Source organism: Acomys russatus, chromosome 30 (genome assembly GCF_903995435.1).
Source record: "Acomys russatus chromosome 30, mAcoRus1.1, whole genome shotgun sequence".
Classification (NCBI taxonomy): domain Eukaryota; kingdom Metazoa; phylum Chordata; class Mammalia; order Rodentia; family Muridae; genus Acomys; species Acomys russatus.
The window spans coordinates 26,312,256-26,328,921 of NC_067166.1; the positions used below are offsets into that span (position 1 = coordinate 26,312,256).

A 16,666-nucleotide genomic window follows, 5' to 3' on the forward strand; every position below is an offset into this window, starting at 1 on the left:
TACTTAACTTTTATAGTCTCATTTTACAATTTAGACAATTAGGACATTGAAGCCAGAAGCTCTTTATTGTATCCTTCATGAATGGAAAAAAATGTTTAAAAATTCTTTTTCTTCTTCTTCTTCTTCTTCTTCTTCTTCTTCTTCTTCTTCTTCTTCTTCTTCTTCTTCTTCTTCTTCTTCTTCTTCTTCTTCTTCTTCTTTCTCTCTCTCTCTCTCTCTCTCTCTCTCTCTCTCTCTCTCTCTCTCTGTGTGTGTGTGTGTGTGTGTGTGTGTGTGTGTGTGTGACTCTAGGTAAGACAAATATAGGAGGTGGGGAAATAGAAGGACCCAGAGGGTCCTAGAAACCTACAAGAACATCATGACGGTGGATCAGGGCCCAGGAGTGTTTGCGCAAACTATTGCACTAACCAAGGACAATACAATAGTAAATATCGAACTCCTACTCTGATCTAGCCAATGGACAAGACATTCTCCATAGTTATGTGAAGAGTGGGGACTGACTCTGACATGAACTCTGGTGCTCCATATTTGACCACCTCCTCTTGGTGGGGAGGCCTGATGGCACTCAAAGAAAGAATAAGCAGGCTACCAAGATGAGACTTGATAGCTTATGTCCATATAGTGGGGGAGGAGGTGCCCTAGGTCATAGACCTAGGGGAGGGGAGTAGGGTGAAAGCAGGAGGGAGGGAGAGAGGAATGGGAAGATACAAGTGATGGGATAACAATTGAGTTGTAATCTAATAAATACAGAAAGAAAGAAAGAAAGAAAGAAAGAAAGAAAGAAAGAAAGAAAGAAAGAAAAGAAAAGAAAAGAAAACAAGATAGCTCCAGGAGTCTATAAAGTTAATAATCCTAAGATCCAGAGAGGGTAACCGAAACCCAGGAAAGGACAAGACCAGATGTCAGCCCCTGGAGTCACCTCAGTCATCACTGCCTAGACACCATCGTTAAGCCACAGACATGGAAAGCAAGGCAATACGCATCCACCAGAACCCTGCTACCAAGCCCCGAGAACCGCAAAACAGCTGCAGAGTAGGACAAGGACAGCAAAATAACAGCTACGAATGTGTGCAAGGACCTTCTAGACTATATGAATAAATCTCTCAATGAGTCGTGTGAAAAAACAGTTTAATGGGATAAGAAAAACAGTTCAAGACATGAAGTAGAAACAGGATCATGAAAGAAAATGCAAACTGAAATGAAGCTGGAGATGAGAAATTTAGGAAGTTTAGCAAAAACCTCAGTGGTAAGCCTCACCAGCAGAGTACTAGATTCTAAGAGCCGGAGGGGATATAGTTGACAAACAAGAAACAGTCTTTTAAGACACAAGAGAACTGATGCTTATGACCTCAGAGAGACTGTGGTAGCACACGCTACACCAGCACAGATTCAAGCCAGACAGAAGCACAGCACTAAGAGGGCCTAAGCAGACAGGGTTCTCACTCTTAACCAAGGGGTTATCTCCAACAACATACGTTTGCCAAGGAAAATTTCGTTTTCTCCAATGGCATTTCACTGGGAGTGGGCCCCATACATGCCCAGCTGTAGACAGCCAACACAAAATGAACTAAATGGTATTTTATAGACAAAGTCTACTTTGTCTCATATTACTTTGGGCATTATTTTTGTCTTACCATTCTGTTGTTTGTATATTAATTATGGTTTCTGATTTTCTGTTTTTATTGATTTTGTGTATATGTGTGTGTTTCTTATTTTGTTGGGGTTTGTTGTTGGTCTCATTGTTATTTTGTCTTTGTCTTTTAAATTCTGTTTTAGGGCCATCTTTAAGTCCAGCACTTGAGAGGCAGAGGAAGGTAGATCTCTGAGTTTGAGGACAGTCTGGTCTATAAAGTGAGTTACAAGGCATCCAGAGCTACACAGAAGAACCAAACCAATAAATAAATAAATAAATAAATAAATAAATAAATAAGTGTTTTGTTCACATCTTGTTTGCTCATTTGTTTTCTAGAGGGAGAAACAAAAGGTGTAGAGTTGAGTGGGTGAAGAGAATCTGGGAATGGGGAGGGGGAAACTGATAAGAATATGTTGATGAAATTTTTTTCAATTAAAAAAAAAAAAAAGAAGAACCCTTGAGGCTGAAGAGATGGCTTTGCAGTTAAGAACTCATCCTACTTTGCAGGGGACCCAAGGTTGGTCCCAGTATCCGCATCAGGTAGATCACAATTGACTCTTCCTGAAGCTACAGAGGGACTCAGCCAGCACCTCTGGCCTCCACAGGTACCAGCACTCTTGGCTCATGTCCACAGACATATACACATAATAAAAATAATAAATAAACAGATATTTTTTTAAAAACTAAACATTAACTGTTAATGAAATGGGCTCTGATTACAAATCAAGGTGCTTGGCTTCTGATAAAAATGGAAAAAGTTATATCTATTTTACAGAGCTTATGAGGATTCAAATGATGACATATGCAAACATACATGTAAGATGTTTAAAGTACTAAAAAAATATTCTAACAAGTTTCTTATAGCCAGCCCAATCAGAAAAAAGTTTCACATTAAATCAATAAAATTTGTCTCCCTTTTCTTTCCAATTCTTTATGTTTCACTGATGATTCCTTCAATGTTTCATGTTTTGTTTTTCTCCAGTTAATTTTCCTCATTCCACTATTCCTTTCTTCTTCTCCAAGACTGAAGCCTGCTTTTTCTCTATGGTATGACAACTCTGGTGGTTGGTTGGTTGGTTGGTAGGTAGGTTGGTCAGTTGGTAGGTCAGTCGGTTGGTAGGTCAGTCAGACGGTCGGTTGGTTGGCTGGTTGATCTTATTGTAAGATTTTTTTCCATTTGCACACTCTCCACACCCCTCTCTGTGCCAGACACTACCCCAGTTGTCCTGGTTGGTTGGTTGGTTGATCAGTTGGTTGTCTGATCTTGATGTCCTGTTTCTTCCACTTACACACTCTCCACACCCTTCTCTGTGTCCTGGGCACTAACTCGGCTGTCTTGGTTAGTTGGTTGGTTGGTTGGTTGATTGATTGGTGGTTGGTTAGTTGGTTGGTTGGTTGTCTGATCTTGCTGTCAGGTTTCTTCTACTTTCACACTCTCCATACCCTTTTCTGTGTCCTGGGCACTACCTCAGCTGTCTTACATGACGCTCAGTTCACATGGACTTGACTGAGCAGTTGAAATTCCCTGACTACCTAGAAAGTCACACCAGCAGTAGAAAGGGCCAGTCCATCAATCATCAACCATCCTTTCTAGCAAGCCAGCTCAAGATTTCTAATGCCACTATTTTCATCCAAGTATTTGGATAATTTTAGCTATTATCTGATGTCATTCATTACAGTATAAACTCATTAAAGTGCTAGCATACTGTAAGACTTGATTTCCAGCTGCCAAGTGAAATGAACTAAGTTGTTATGATAATCTTATTAGTCAGTTATATATTTTAGAATATAAATGTATAGACCTAAAGTTACTTTAAATAGTAGTTTATTTTTATGTTATTAAATTAAAATGCATAGTATTTTTTAATTATGCCATCAAACAGCAGCATTTTTATTTTTAAAATTAATGGAAGAAGTAGGAACATTTATTCACAAGTACAAACTCAGAAGTAGAGACCCAGGTCTCTCACTCTGTACACGCATCTTACACTGAGTATCTCAAAATTCAACCTGAACAAACTAACGCATGCTCTGTTCTCTAAAGCCCATTGTCCTCTGTATTCTTAACCTCATCAGCGGCATCCTGACCATTCCATCTCTCAAACCTTAAAGTGAAAAACCTGTTATTTCAACTCAAAATGATGACACACTGTTATCCGGGCTCTCTCTCTCCGTATCACTTTTCAGCTGAACAATTACAAGCAGCACCGCATACTAATCTCTCTCTCTCTCTCTCTGTTCTCAATCCTCTTTAATGCGTACTATGCTGATGCCCAGGACTTGTCTGAAAGCCCATAACTAAGCACGACATGTACTTTGTTTAAAATGTCCATGCAGGAAGTCCAAAGTCCTCTGTAGATGCCACAACTTCCTAACCTTGTCTCTGTGTGAGTTTTTGTTTGTTTGTTTGATTTTTCTTTTTCCAGTTGTGTATCCTCTCTTTTCCCAGTACTACAATGTCAACAGCAACTAGTTCAAACCACCTGTTACTCCTTGAATGTACAGTGGACCCTGTTTTGAGATTCTCTAGTAACTATTATTTGCCTTTGGTACTTCCCCTCAGATTCTCCAGTAACTACTATTTGCCCTTGGTACTTTCCCTCACTACCTTTCAGGTCAGCTTCAGTTTACGTCCTCTGCAGTGCCTTTCTTTTCTCATTCTTCCAACGTCCGTGACTGCTGCTCCTGTATCTGTATTGCAGCCACACACTTACTTCTGCTTTGTTTGACCTGTTTATCCAGCCCACCACGGATTTTCTGGAGGGTGGTATAGTTTTCACTTCCTCCATACTGGGTAAACAGGCTTAAACACAAAGACAATTCCAATTTCAAAGCCTTTTTAAAAGGAAGCCATAAAATTTCAACTGGTCCACTGATTGGCAGAACTGTAAGTATCAAATACTTGACTGGACAGCACCAGCACCAGCAGCGTTACTGGGTAATGTCAAAGGTACCTGAGGGTTCCTTCCTCAGACCACAGACTACAAGGCCAGCTCTAAACTCTTATGGTAAGACAGCCATGCATCTTTGGATTTGAAAGCAGCCCTTGACTAAAGTTTCACAATGACCAGGAAGGCTTATGAATCGTGCATTTTTCTGGAAGAGTAAATCAAAACTTTTTGTCAGTTCTCAGAAGACCCCCTTAACTTCAAAATTATTAAACATGGATGGCTCCCATGTATGAAGCAAATGCTGAAAAGAGCATGTTGATAGTTTTATGGGGAGAAATATAAAAATAAATTTAAAATATTCACATGCTATATTTTAAGTTCAACAAACAGTCTAAAATATTTATTTGCCAATTATTAATATTAACTTGGTATCTCCAAATTGATTGAAAGTTTAAAGTCAAGGTGTTCTTCTGAATCCCCGAGTCAGAGAAAAGGAAGAACAATAGCAGGCTTAAACACTGCTCCTTCTGATAGCTGATGTGAACGCTAAGGTCAAGTACAAAGAAGGGCAGGGTGTGCAGGAAGTTAGTACTGACCACATGCTGCAGATTTCGGTTAACTTACTGAAGAACTAGCAAAAATGTACAGGCATAAAAAATAAAATAAGAGAAAAACTGGAAGCCATTCTTTTAACACGCTTCTCCAAGATGAACAGATGCCTGTGGTGATTTTTTATGCTCCTCTGCGTGATAAGCAGCAGCCTGTCTACACAGGTGCCAGCAGGTGAGAAGACTGGATGGCATCTAGAAGGCAGCTGAGAGGTTGGGGTTGAAGAACAGCTCAGTGCTAGAGCACTTCTCAGGATGCACAAGACCCCGCACTCAGCTCTACGAAAGGATGTATAGATCTGACTCCTTTAAAGGCCTCACTTATCAAATTAAATTTTGATTTTTTTTTTTTTAACATTATACAAGAGACCAGCCTTAAACCCAGAAAACAGCATGATGACCTTGCTCAACTGTAGTGAACCGTTGGTCCAATTACAGGAACCGGTGTTCAAACAAAGGCCTGCACCTGTTCCTGCTGTGTGTGACAGACAAACAGGGGAAACCCACAACCACAACTGACCAAGTGCGGTTCTAGTATCACAGAACTTCAACTAAGACATTCCTCTATGGGAGAAGTTAAAAAGATGATGAATAAATAGGAAACCATATGCCTGGCATTAAAAGAGGCCTTTTGTTCCCTTCTTTAAAGATGCTGAAAATGAGTGGCCAAGGCAACAGGTAATGAAAGAGAGAGAGAGAGAGAGAGAGAGAGAGAGAGAGAGAGAGAGAGAGAGAGAGAGAAATGGAGACAGACCAACCCAGTTAACCTAGTTTATTCAAAGATGTGTTCTATCAATTGCTGCTGCGGAAAAGCTACATATATCTGTATATACTGGTGTCACAATGACTGTACATATACCAGCACTAACTGGGCCTTCAACAAGGTTTTCTGTTTCTAATCTCAACCTCTTTTCTCCTTCTTCTTCTTCTTCTTCTTCTTCTCCTCCTCCTCCTCCTCCTCCTCCTCCTCCTCCTTCTTCTTCTTCTTCTTCTTCTTCTTCTTCTTCTTCTTCTTCTCCTTCTTCTTCTTCTCCTTCTTCTTCTTCTTCTTCTTCTTCTTCTTCTTCTTCTTCTTCTTCTTCTTCTTCTTCTCTCTTTCATTCATTTTCTCACCCACCACCCTTGGTCTATATATAAATACTTCCAATGCTTTTCCTTCTAGAAAGACACTATCACTATCAGTACCCCAGCCCCCTCGCAGAAGTCCTCCTATCATGTCAGAGAAGAAGAACCGAGTTCCTTATCATCAAACCTACACACATCCCTGCACTCGCTGTCATTTCACAGTAACAGAGATGGACTTCTCTTCTTTCATGTCCAAGTATGTGTGTGATCATCCACTCTTGTCTGACCTCCACCTCTACTGATCCCTTGTAGTACCAAGCTCTACTCCTCTGTGTGAGCATCAGAACTGCTAGCACTCTCCAATGTGAAACGAAAACCTGCCCAGTCGAACAAACACACTTTTCCAGGTATGGCCCTCTGCTCTCCTCACAGCGGAAGCCTTTGAATGGGCTCACTGGATCTACCCCTTACGCTCTCAGTCGCGCTCAATCCAGCACTCGCTGGAGGAACTTTCACTGACTCCTAAGAAAACACATTACCTCTTGCTATTCTCCCTTCCCAGCACAGAGGATATCAGCAACCTATCATTTTTCTTCTAAAAAATCTTCCCTGGTTTTGGCTTTCCTGTCACAAACTTTGCTGGCTTTCCCTCCATCCTTTAAGGGGCCTTCTTCTTCTTCATAGCCTCCTCTTCCTCTTTTTCCTTAGATGCTAACTAATAATGCCAGTGTTCTGAATGGTGAGTACGTCTCTCTTTACTCACAGACGACATCATTTACTCTTCTTCCTCTCCGGTGAACACGACACATACTGGCCTGCCTGTTCAACACATCCTGTTGGAAGCATATGCTCCTCAGCATGTGTGGCAAGCTTGACTTGCCACCAAACCCTACCAGCGTCCCACTGGCTACATCTCTCACTTTATTTGCTCCATGTTGCTTAAGCCCTGGCTCACAAAACCACTCTCTACCTTTCCCTGCAGATATTTCTAAGTGCTCTGTTGCTTCTGGATTTATTCTAGTTCCATCCATTCTCCATTTTATGGAGCTAACATTACAAAGATGTATACTGACATTTTCTGATTACTCTGATTGCTTGCCAACTAAAAACTTACCTGCTTGGTACTGTCTCTACAACTATACTCAAACTCGCAGTTTGCCAATGCAACCCAATCCCTAAGCACACCATCACCTCAATTTCCAACACCCCAGAACTCCGTCAACTCTGTCTACAGTCCATGCGTTCTCTTCCCTTGACCGCCACATCCTCGCCGAGGGTATAATTTATCAAAACATTTCCATTTTCTGCTTCTCCACATCTCAGTGGATATATCTGTACACTTAAGGCTTTGGTTTAAATCGCAACTCCTCCACTTGATGCATATAGTGAATGTCTATAAAGTAATTTGCATATGCCCCATACGACACTTCTTTCTTGTTGCCTATTGAATTATTTACTTGCCCCAAAGACTTTAATAAGAAGGCACTAATGTGTATGTCCACAGCAAATATACTGCATGGCACATACAAGTCACTTATTGAGTGCTTATTGATAATACGCAATGAATACATTTTACTAGGTTTTCCAAGAGATGTTTGTTCAAACCCTCATGAGTAAATAGAACTTTTAAAATTTGATTCCACTATATGACAGAAATACAAAAATATATAAAGTGTAAGAAGCATTTCTCCAAGGCAAATTTTTTAAAAATCCCTTTGAACAGTTCAGTACCTGATGATCACTGTATGAAGAAACTGGTTCATAGGAATGTGCTCTTCCACGTCAGGACAACACAAAGCCACTTCACTGCCTTCATGTTCATGAACTCTTTGTTAGATAAGCAGCTGTTACTTTAAGACATAACTAGTCTATTGTTGATTAGGACCACTATCTCCTACCCACAATGCTCCCAAAAGAAGTGACATTCAAAAGAAGAAATTGGGTGGCTAGCATACCAACACATATGACTGCCTAGTTACTAATTTAGTGTCATGACAACTCTCAGCACTCTTTACAGAAAGCAATCTCATAGCTAGTTAGTAAGTTAAGAGCCAAGAAAAAGTGTCATCCTCATTGCCACAGCGAGACAAGGAAGGAAACTGCTATGGAATGAATTGTACCTTCTCCAAATTCAGACGCTGAAGTCCTGACTCCCTGAGGGATGGTACTTTGAGGTGGAGTCTCTGGAAAATAATTACATTTAGCTGACATCATGAGGGTAGGACCCTCGTGATGAGATTAGTTCCCTTCTAAGAGTAAACACGGATAGCTTGCCTTCCCTCTCCCTCACCACCATGCAAGGATGTGCTGCCTACAAGCCATCAGGACATCCCTCCTTCGAGGGCTGATCTAACAGCACCCTGACCTTGGACCTGCGTCCTCTGCAGACCTGGGGGAGCAAGCTTCACTGTATATGCCATTCAACCTGTGGTGTTTCTTACAGCAGCTCTCCAACATGAATATAAGGAGCACAGCTGGAATCCTACATACTAGCACCATTTTGATTCAATGTAATACCTTTAACTAAACACAGAAATGTTGGTCTTGAGGTTTTGTTTGTTTTCATTTCAGATACTACCTTTTAGTTCATAACTTTAGAAAATAAAAAACAAAGCAAGAAGGGTGGTTCACAAAAAGCTTACTGAAATGCAGTATCAAATACAACTGAAATTAAAAGATACTTACCACCACCAAGAGTGTAGGAATCCTGGCGGCTCCCCCAGTGTGATGTTTTTTTCCCATCTTATCTAAAATGAACAAAGAAGAAATGTTAAATCCTTTCCTTGTAGTACTTTCCTTGGCACATATTACCAAACAATGTTTTCCTCGTTTAAAATGAAGCAGTGATTTTAGATTCTTCATCATTTTCCTGTTGTTCTTTGCTCAGACTTTCCAACGCCTGCCTTCACACAGTGGCTAGGAACCCGACTGGTGTGTGAGAAGATGCCACCATGACTGTCCTGAATTTGCTTCCCACAGCTTCAGTGATAAGCTGTCATGTGTTGCTGTTCCACGTTTATCTGTCCATGATCTTTAAGAAGCTGACTTTGGACCAGAGAAATGGCTAAGCCAGTAAAAGCATTTTCTGTGCAAGCCTGGCGACCAGAGTTCAGTTCTAGGAACCTATCTAAAAGTAGCAGAAGGGAGCTGCACAGAGTTGTCCTTCTGTCTCTAAATGCATGCCACGCTACACGCATTCCCCCACATGATAACTGCATGTGCACGCACACACATAAGAATCTGTCAGCCAGTTCATTAATTAACTAAACTGCCGCTGAGAATGTGTTTCCTACCTTAGTCATTCACTAACTGCCTTGCTGTTAAGTTCTTACAAACACAGAGAAGCTAGGAGGAGAGTGTAAGTAGGAAAGGAGGAAGACAGCTCACACCAGCAGCAGCAGCCAACAGTGAGGACAGCAGCTCAGCCCGCTCCACCTGTTTCTAGCACAAGCAGACAAGTTTCCTCCTGGCCTCTAAGATGTGCAGACACACTTGTGCAACACCATTTCTTCAAGAGCTATAGTCCAGTTCCATGAGGCTACCCTTCTAAAGCAACTGAGGCCAGGGAGCTTTCTCTCTACTCAGAGGTAAAAAATGAGGAGAAAACAATTGAGATATAATCTGAATACGTTAATTTTTAAAATCCGCTATGCAAAATCCCTTATCCACACTTTTGTAATCACAGTCTCTTTAGTTTGATCTTTCAGCCCTCATAATTGATCATGGAGATGAATAACTGTGTGTGTGTGTGTGTGTGTGTGTGTGTGTGTGTGTGTGTGTGTGTGTGAGACTTTAATGTTCCTCCTATGTTTTCTTTAAACAAACAGTTTAGTTATCTGCCAACAATGCATTCTCTCTGTTGATGCTTTTAGTGTGCTTTTAATTAGCATGTCTGGATCCTGATTGATACCAGCACACCACAGCACTTCACGAAAGAACATTTAAATTGCATTACTTTTAAGTAGAATGAAGGATAAGCATTAAGTTTAGCATTTCTACAACCTTGCTATGTGATGGAAGGAAAAGTTAAGCTAATGCTCTCCTTTGGCTCTGTGTTCTCATCTATAAACTATGCTGGTAATCGCCTACCTATAAGGGTTCTGAGAGGAGTAAGGTGGTTAGTACATCACTTAAAATAGGCAATACAGACATAGTGCAACTGTTAGCTGCTGGATCCTTGGCTTTGACCCTGAAGAACTTTCTCACAAAAAAATTACTCTAGCATTATTTTCACCCATACAAAAAAGCCAGTGTTATGTCTCACAGAAACACTTAAGTGCTTAGGTTTATACTAAACAAAATTTAGCTTATTAATTGGAACAATGTAAAATACTTCCATGGATATCATACATACAGCCAGGGAAGAGAATACGGTTAGTTGTAATGAAAACAACGACAGAACAGAATCCCAGCCCTTAGAAGCTTCCCTTGGTAGGGCAGGTGGTAACTGTGCTTGGAGATAAGTGACATCACACTGTGGCAACATTTGGAGGGCGGGCTTTAAACCCAGTCTGCAGAGGGAACAGAAGGCTGCCCAGAGGAGCTTAGCAGTTGGGATTTTGTTAAGTTGTACCCCTCTCTGCATGCCCCATCTTCTATAATGCCCAAGTAAAAATGACCACTAAGTGCACATGTGGAGATTACAGCAGAAACGTTGCAGGCATCCTCCTTGATTTCAAAAGGAACCTTCTGGAACTGGCTGGTTAATTGCAAATGTGTTCTAGACAGAGCCAGATATCTCTGATGAGGAAGAGGACATCTAAACACTCATCTCCCTCCACTGCCACATCCATGGACCAACACCGTTTCTAAGGAAAACTGCAGCCAAAACCTGAGATTCCTCCTAAAATGTGACACTTGCAAATCTCTTAAAAGGCCAAATTCTACACAAATGCATATGACCCTTCTGTGGTTGTTAAAGCTGTCTTCATGACTGGTGGTCCACAGCACCCATGTGCTCAGCTGCCTTCATGTTCTTCTGGCCTAGGACAGAGAGGCTGAACATTCCTCCTCCTCGCTCCCAGTGTCCCTGGCAGATGCTATCTTTGCTCCGTGCTCCATTTACAGACCTTGCTGTAGGGTGCTGCACTGCTGGGTGCACCTTACTCAGACTGGTAACACCCACGTTATTGTTTGTCAGCACGTTGGAGAATATAGTCAGGTTTCTTTCTACTTTAATGGGAGGGTTTATACTTATTGTGATTAAGAAACATAAGTGGAATCTGACTTAGAGGGGAAAATCTCTTAGTTTTGGTAATTATAAACCAATATAGAAGAAAGACTGTAACATATCTGAGAGTTCCAGTATACTGCTAGGGCAAGAACAAAAGGTGGAAGAGGGAGCACTGAGTACTGAGCACTAAGTACTAAGTACTGAGTACTGAAGCTACGCGAGTAAGCAGGGAGCAGATCAAGGAGTTTCAAGACTCAGTTTCAATCCTTAAAATGCTGAAACGTATAGAAGAAAACATTAGGAGCACCGTTGAAGACATTGGGGAAGGCAAGAACTTTCTGAATCAGACTTCATTAACAGAGGAATGAATGAGCCCCAAGTATCCACAGACAGGACTACATGACATTAAAAGGAAACTATCAACAGAGCAAATAGCCCATAGCATGGGGGAAAAGTCTTCCCCAGCTACACTTCAGATGGGGGCTAACATGCATACTTGACCCAAAAATCCTGAAGAAATTCAATACCGAGAAACTAAAAGGGTCAGTCAAGAAATGGGTTAATGAAGTGACAGTGAACAAGTGGTCTCAAAAACAAAAACAAATAAACAAGCCAAATGACTAATAACTATTTTCAAAGTGTTCACTATCTACAGTCATCAAGGAAAGACAAAACGAAACTACTACAAGATCCCATCTCACCCCAGTGAGAATGCTACTGTCATCACGAAATCTCACAACAGGTGTTGTCCAGGATGTAGAGGAAAGAAGCCCTTATTCACCTGGATTAGTTGGAGGGCAAACTAATACAGCCATTATGGGTATCACCTTGGCGTTTCCTCAAAAAATTAAAAATAGGACTGCCATATGACCCAGTTATTCCACTCCTGGGAGTATGTCCAGAGAACTCTCTTTCCTTCCACAGAGATATTTGGACAGACAGCTATGTTTATTGCTGCTCTATTTACTACAGCAAGGACATGAAACACTCCTAGACAGCTGTCAACATGTGGACGCATACAGCAAAGAAAAAGAGGCTTCAGTGTGAGAGTGTGGGGAGGGAAGTTGGGGAGCTCCAGGGTGGGTAACTATGAGGGGCTGAAAGAAAGAAAGGAAAAGAGGAGAGTAATGTAATTCTACTTCAACTAAAGAAATGTCAGATTTAAAAAAATGAGTATTATTCAGGTCTGAAACCAATCACAAAATTTGCAAGAAAAAAAAATCAATGGACTTACTATGTATAATGTTAAATGAAGTCACCCAAATTCAGAAAGAAAAAATAATGGATAATCCATCCTATGCAGCTGACAGTGGAAACAGCTGTAGGTGTGAGTAGAGTTTAACATTTAGTAAGAAGGCAAAGAAGGGGTCACATTGGGTGAGGAGGAAGGATTAGATGCAGATAAAGGAATACACGAGTCATGAAAGAGGGGGACACAAAGCTAACAAGTTTTGTAGTTTCAACTCTGATAGTTTTTTTTAAATACTGGGTAAGTCCAAAAACTGTAACTGATCCCAGCTTCGGAGTGGAGGCTCCGTGATGTGCAGAGGTGGACAGCAAGCAAATTTTTGTTTGTTTTGCCACCTTAATCTAAATTTCTGAGGTATGTAATATGCAAATGAATTGGAATTTTAAAGTAAACAGCTACTGTACTATTAAAAGTTAAAAAATACATAAAGTAATCTTAAGAAGGTTAAATAAAAACTTGAGCAATCAATGAAGTTCGGAAGACTAAATGTGAGCAATAAACACAAATACATCATATAAACGTAAGACAGATCTTAATTTTAATTTTCCTACGTAGTAACAAGGAAGAAGTTGGGTTTTTTTTTTTTTTTTTTTTGTCTCCTTGTATCTGATAATTTAAGACACTCATTTTTATATCCTTTGATTCAAAAACACTAAGGAATATTACTTAAGGTTGGTGATAAATAAGTCCCTTAAGTCCTACTAGATACAATTTAGCCTTAAACTATTTTCTTGCTCTCTCAATCTTTTGCCTTTAAAGATCGTTTTGCCTAAACCTCTGGATCTTTACTGAAGTCGTCATGAAAGGACACAAGATCACAAATGTGCCCCGAACACACTAATATTGTGATCACTGAAATTAACCCAATCTTAGAAATTACATGTTTTTCAGAAGATTGTCCTCATCCTTCATGCCAGTTCACCTTGGCTTTGCATACTATGCTCATGAAATACAACAGCCAGGCCTTAATTAACAAGACAAGGTTAAATTACAGGAGGCCTTGGTGCCAGGCGCACTGGAGGTTAGACCCATGGTCTCACCCGCCCTGCGTACCAGTCTCCTTCATGCACGTCCATCCAGTCAGAAGCTGCTGCAGAATGGCTGCGCTCTGAGAAGCCACCTGTATGTGTTTTATTGATACAGCCTTTTATAAGAAGCCTGAATGTAATCTGTATGTGTTATTAAAGCATTACATCTTAAAGAAACTCAAAATCCATCACATTGCTCTTGCTCTAATAATGTTTTACTAGAGAGTGACTAGAGTTCAACTTTCCCACTTGAAATTACAGTTCTGTGCCAGACGCAGCTTGGACTTTGGCCTGTCAGACATAGAAGCCTTTCTTTCACAGTTACTGAATGAACAGCACTTGAAGCCAGAAAGGCTTCCATGTGAGTGATCCTGCTATTTCCAAGCCATCACTAGCCTACCTAGAGCTTGCTTACTCACAGGGAGAATGACATCCTCTCACAAAGGCCAAAAGGGTCAGGGAAAATAAACATCAGAAACAATCTAAGAAACAGCAATCGCAAATGTACTGCAAAGTGTGATACCTGTGCTCCCAGAACAGCGTGAGGCCATTACAGAGCACAGGCTGCATCCCCACGCAAAGGGCATGCTCTGCTAGCTTGGCAAGTTAAAGGAGAGCTATATACACAATAGGAAAATGTCCTGTTTGAAAGCAAAGGTATGCGCACGTGCACAGCTGACCATGTGCATAGTAAATAAATCACACCAAATTTACAACTACCTTCTGGAAAGGAGTAACAGAACGAAAATTTCCACTTTAAATCTTGTTGTTTTAGCTACCATCCGTTAATAATCTGTGGTGGTGTTGGCAAATGACCAGAACGTAGCCACGTTGGCTGCTATTCTAGAAACATTTGTTCTAAATGGGTATGTTCTGTTCACGGAAAGCCGCACTGTGGGCCCTGGGCCTGTTTCTGTGCTTGGATAACATCTATGCTAGCAAGCTCCCTGGCTTTACTGGGCTTCACATCTCCCGCTGTTCCAGTCCCAATAAATATTTACCTTCTCTGATGCAGTTTCCTTTTCAAATATCATCACTTTTTTTCATACCACCACAGGACCAGCTCTACTCTCTACTCAACTATAACTTCATATCATTCTCAAGACCTTTACTTTACTTCTGCTGTATTTTGGATTTGAGGGCCTTGTCTGCGATTATGCCAGCTCTATTATATATTCTAGCATTTCTACATAAGCTAAGAACCAAACACTGATTCACGAACAAAATACACGTTAAGAGATGTAAGACCTGGCTTACGGTACAAGTACACATTACATCCCTGCTATCTCATATAACAGGACTCCTATGAATCATCCCATAAGCATGATCAGGTAAAGTTTGCTGCTTAGAGAATTTATCTCACAAGACCAATTAAACATTCCATAAAAAAAAAAAAAAAAAAAGGATTGGCTTTGAAGTGTGTGTGTGTGTGTGTGTGTGTGTGTGTGTGTGTGTGTATAAAAATACAATCCATTTTCATTTGAGGAAAATTAGAAAATTAATATTAGCAATAAAAAAAAAAGCCTTTCAACCATGTCTGGTTACTGTTTTTATACCACAGATTTTTAAATCTGGGTCAAGAACTGGGTTACAGGATTAGTGAGCATTTGACAGCTGCAAAAAAAAAAAAAAAAAAAAAAAAAAAAAAGGCAATATATATTTTTCTAAGGTGAGGGCCCATTTACTGTTTGTCAGGTTTTTAAGGGTCTCCCATTTAAAATTTAAGAAATATTCCTCTCCCTGGAACTTTGCAAAATAAATAAATAAAAATTGTAAAGTGTGTAACATTTTTATACATTACATTTTTATATTTTCTACTTAAGCAATTTTTTGCATTTGCAAAGTATAGGAAATAACCCAAATACCCACCTATAGTGGGCTTCATAAAATGTAATAGATCATGGAGCATTTCACTGAATAAAATAGTCTACAGCCATAAAAGGAGGATTATGAATTTTTAATCAATAAAACCCAAGTTTCTAAATCTGAGACAAATAACAACAACAGCAGGCAAACCAAAGCAGTGAACAGTATGTATAATAAAAATGTGTGTAAAAAAAACAAAAAACTAATATACATATATTTAACTTTTCACCCTTTTTAAAATATATTTTATTAATTTATTCATATTACATCTCAATTGTTATCCCATTCCTCCCTCCCTCCCGCTTTCCCCTTACTCCCCTCCCCTATGACTGTGACTGAGGGGAACCTCCTTCCCCTGTATATGCTCATAGGGTATAAAGTCTCTTCTTGGTTTTTCTTATTAGATGTATTGGTAGCCACTAGGCATGGTGGCTCACATCTATAAACCTAGCACTCAGTTGACTGAAACAGGAGAATTTCCAGAGTTTGAAGCCTACCTCAGCTATGTGGCAAACACTAGGCCAGCCAGGGATGTTGGCAATATTCAGTATCAAAAACTAAAACCAAAACAAGGCAACATAAACAAATAAATACCCTCAAAGCATGCTGGTACTCGTAGTTTACCTATGGCTCAGTTCCAGTTGACCTTCGTACATTCAGCTCTCTGTACTTAGGGGTGGGATTCTGGAAATAACATGTCTTAGTCTCCTTTAGTTATAGTTTGCATGACTTCCCACTTTCTTACTCCGTAATCCTGACTCAGAGAACTCACTAACATCGTGCCCATCCACAGTCTCACTGGTCCTGAAGGGGAACTTGAAAATGTAAGGTGGTGGCTACTTCGCCTTAGACCTGGGTGAAAACATTAGATGGAAGCAACTATTTCAACCATTTCTTTATCAAAATACTCAACCCAGATAAGTCATTCTGAGATTTTTTACATTTCTTGGGTAACAATTCTGAGTGAGGGAACAATCCGGGAATAGAGTAGGGAGGACTGATAGACGTGAGCAGTCATACACACCTGAACTGGTTAAAAAGTCAGTCCACAATGAGCATCCTCTAACTTTGTGAGTGTTTCAAATGAAATAAGAGAGAGAGCAACTCTAAGTAGGGGGGCAGAGCTCTAAAGCACTACACCTTCAGGCATTTC

General features: G+C 40.3%; 1 protein-coding gene across 7 annotated transcripts in view; it reads right to left on the reverse strand.

Annotated features, from left to right (window-relative positions):
- Ssbp2 (single stranded DNA binding protein 2) overlaps positions 1 to 16,666 on the reverse strand; it is a 249,109-nt gene that overhangs the window by 148,469 nt on the left and 83,974 nt on the right. For 4 of the 7 annotated variants that reach the window (XM_051172516.1, XM_051172515.1, XM_051172513.1 and 1 more), the window contains exon 3: positions 8,883 to 8,944. In XM_051172516.1, the coding sequence (XP_051028473.1) occupies positions 8,883 to 8,944 (62 nt within the window). Of the gene's footprint in view, positions 1 to 8,316; positions 8,381 to 8,882; positions 8,945 to 16,666 lie in introns of all 7 variants that reach the window. The other 3 variants (XM_051172519.1, XM_051172518.1, XM_051172517.1) reach the window with 2 other exon arrangements.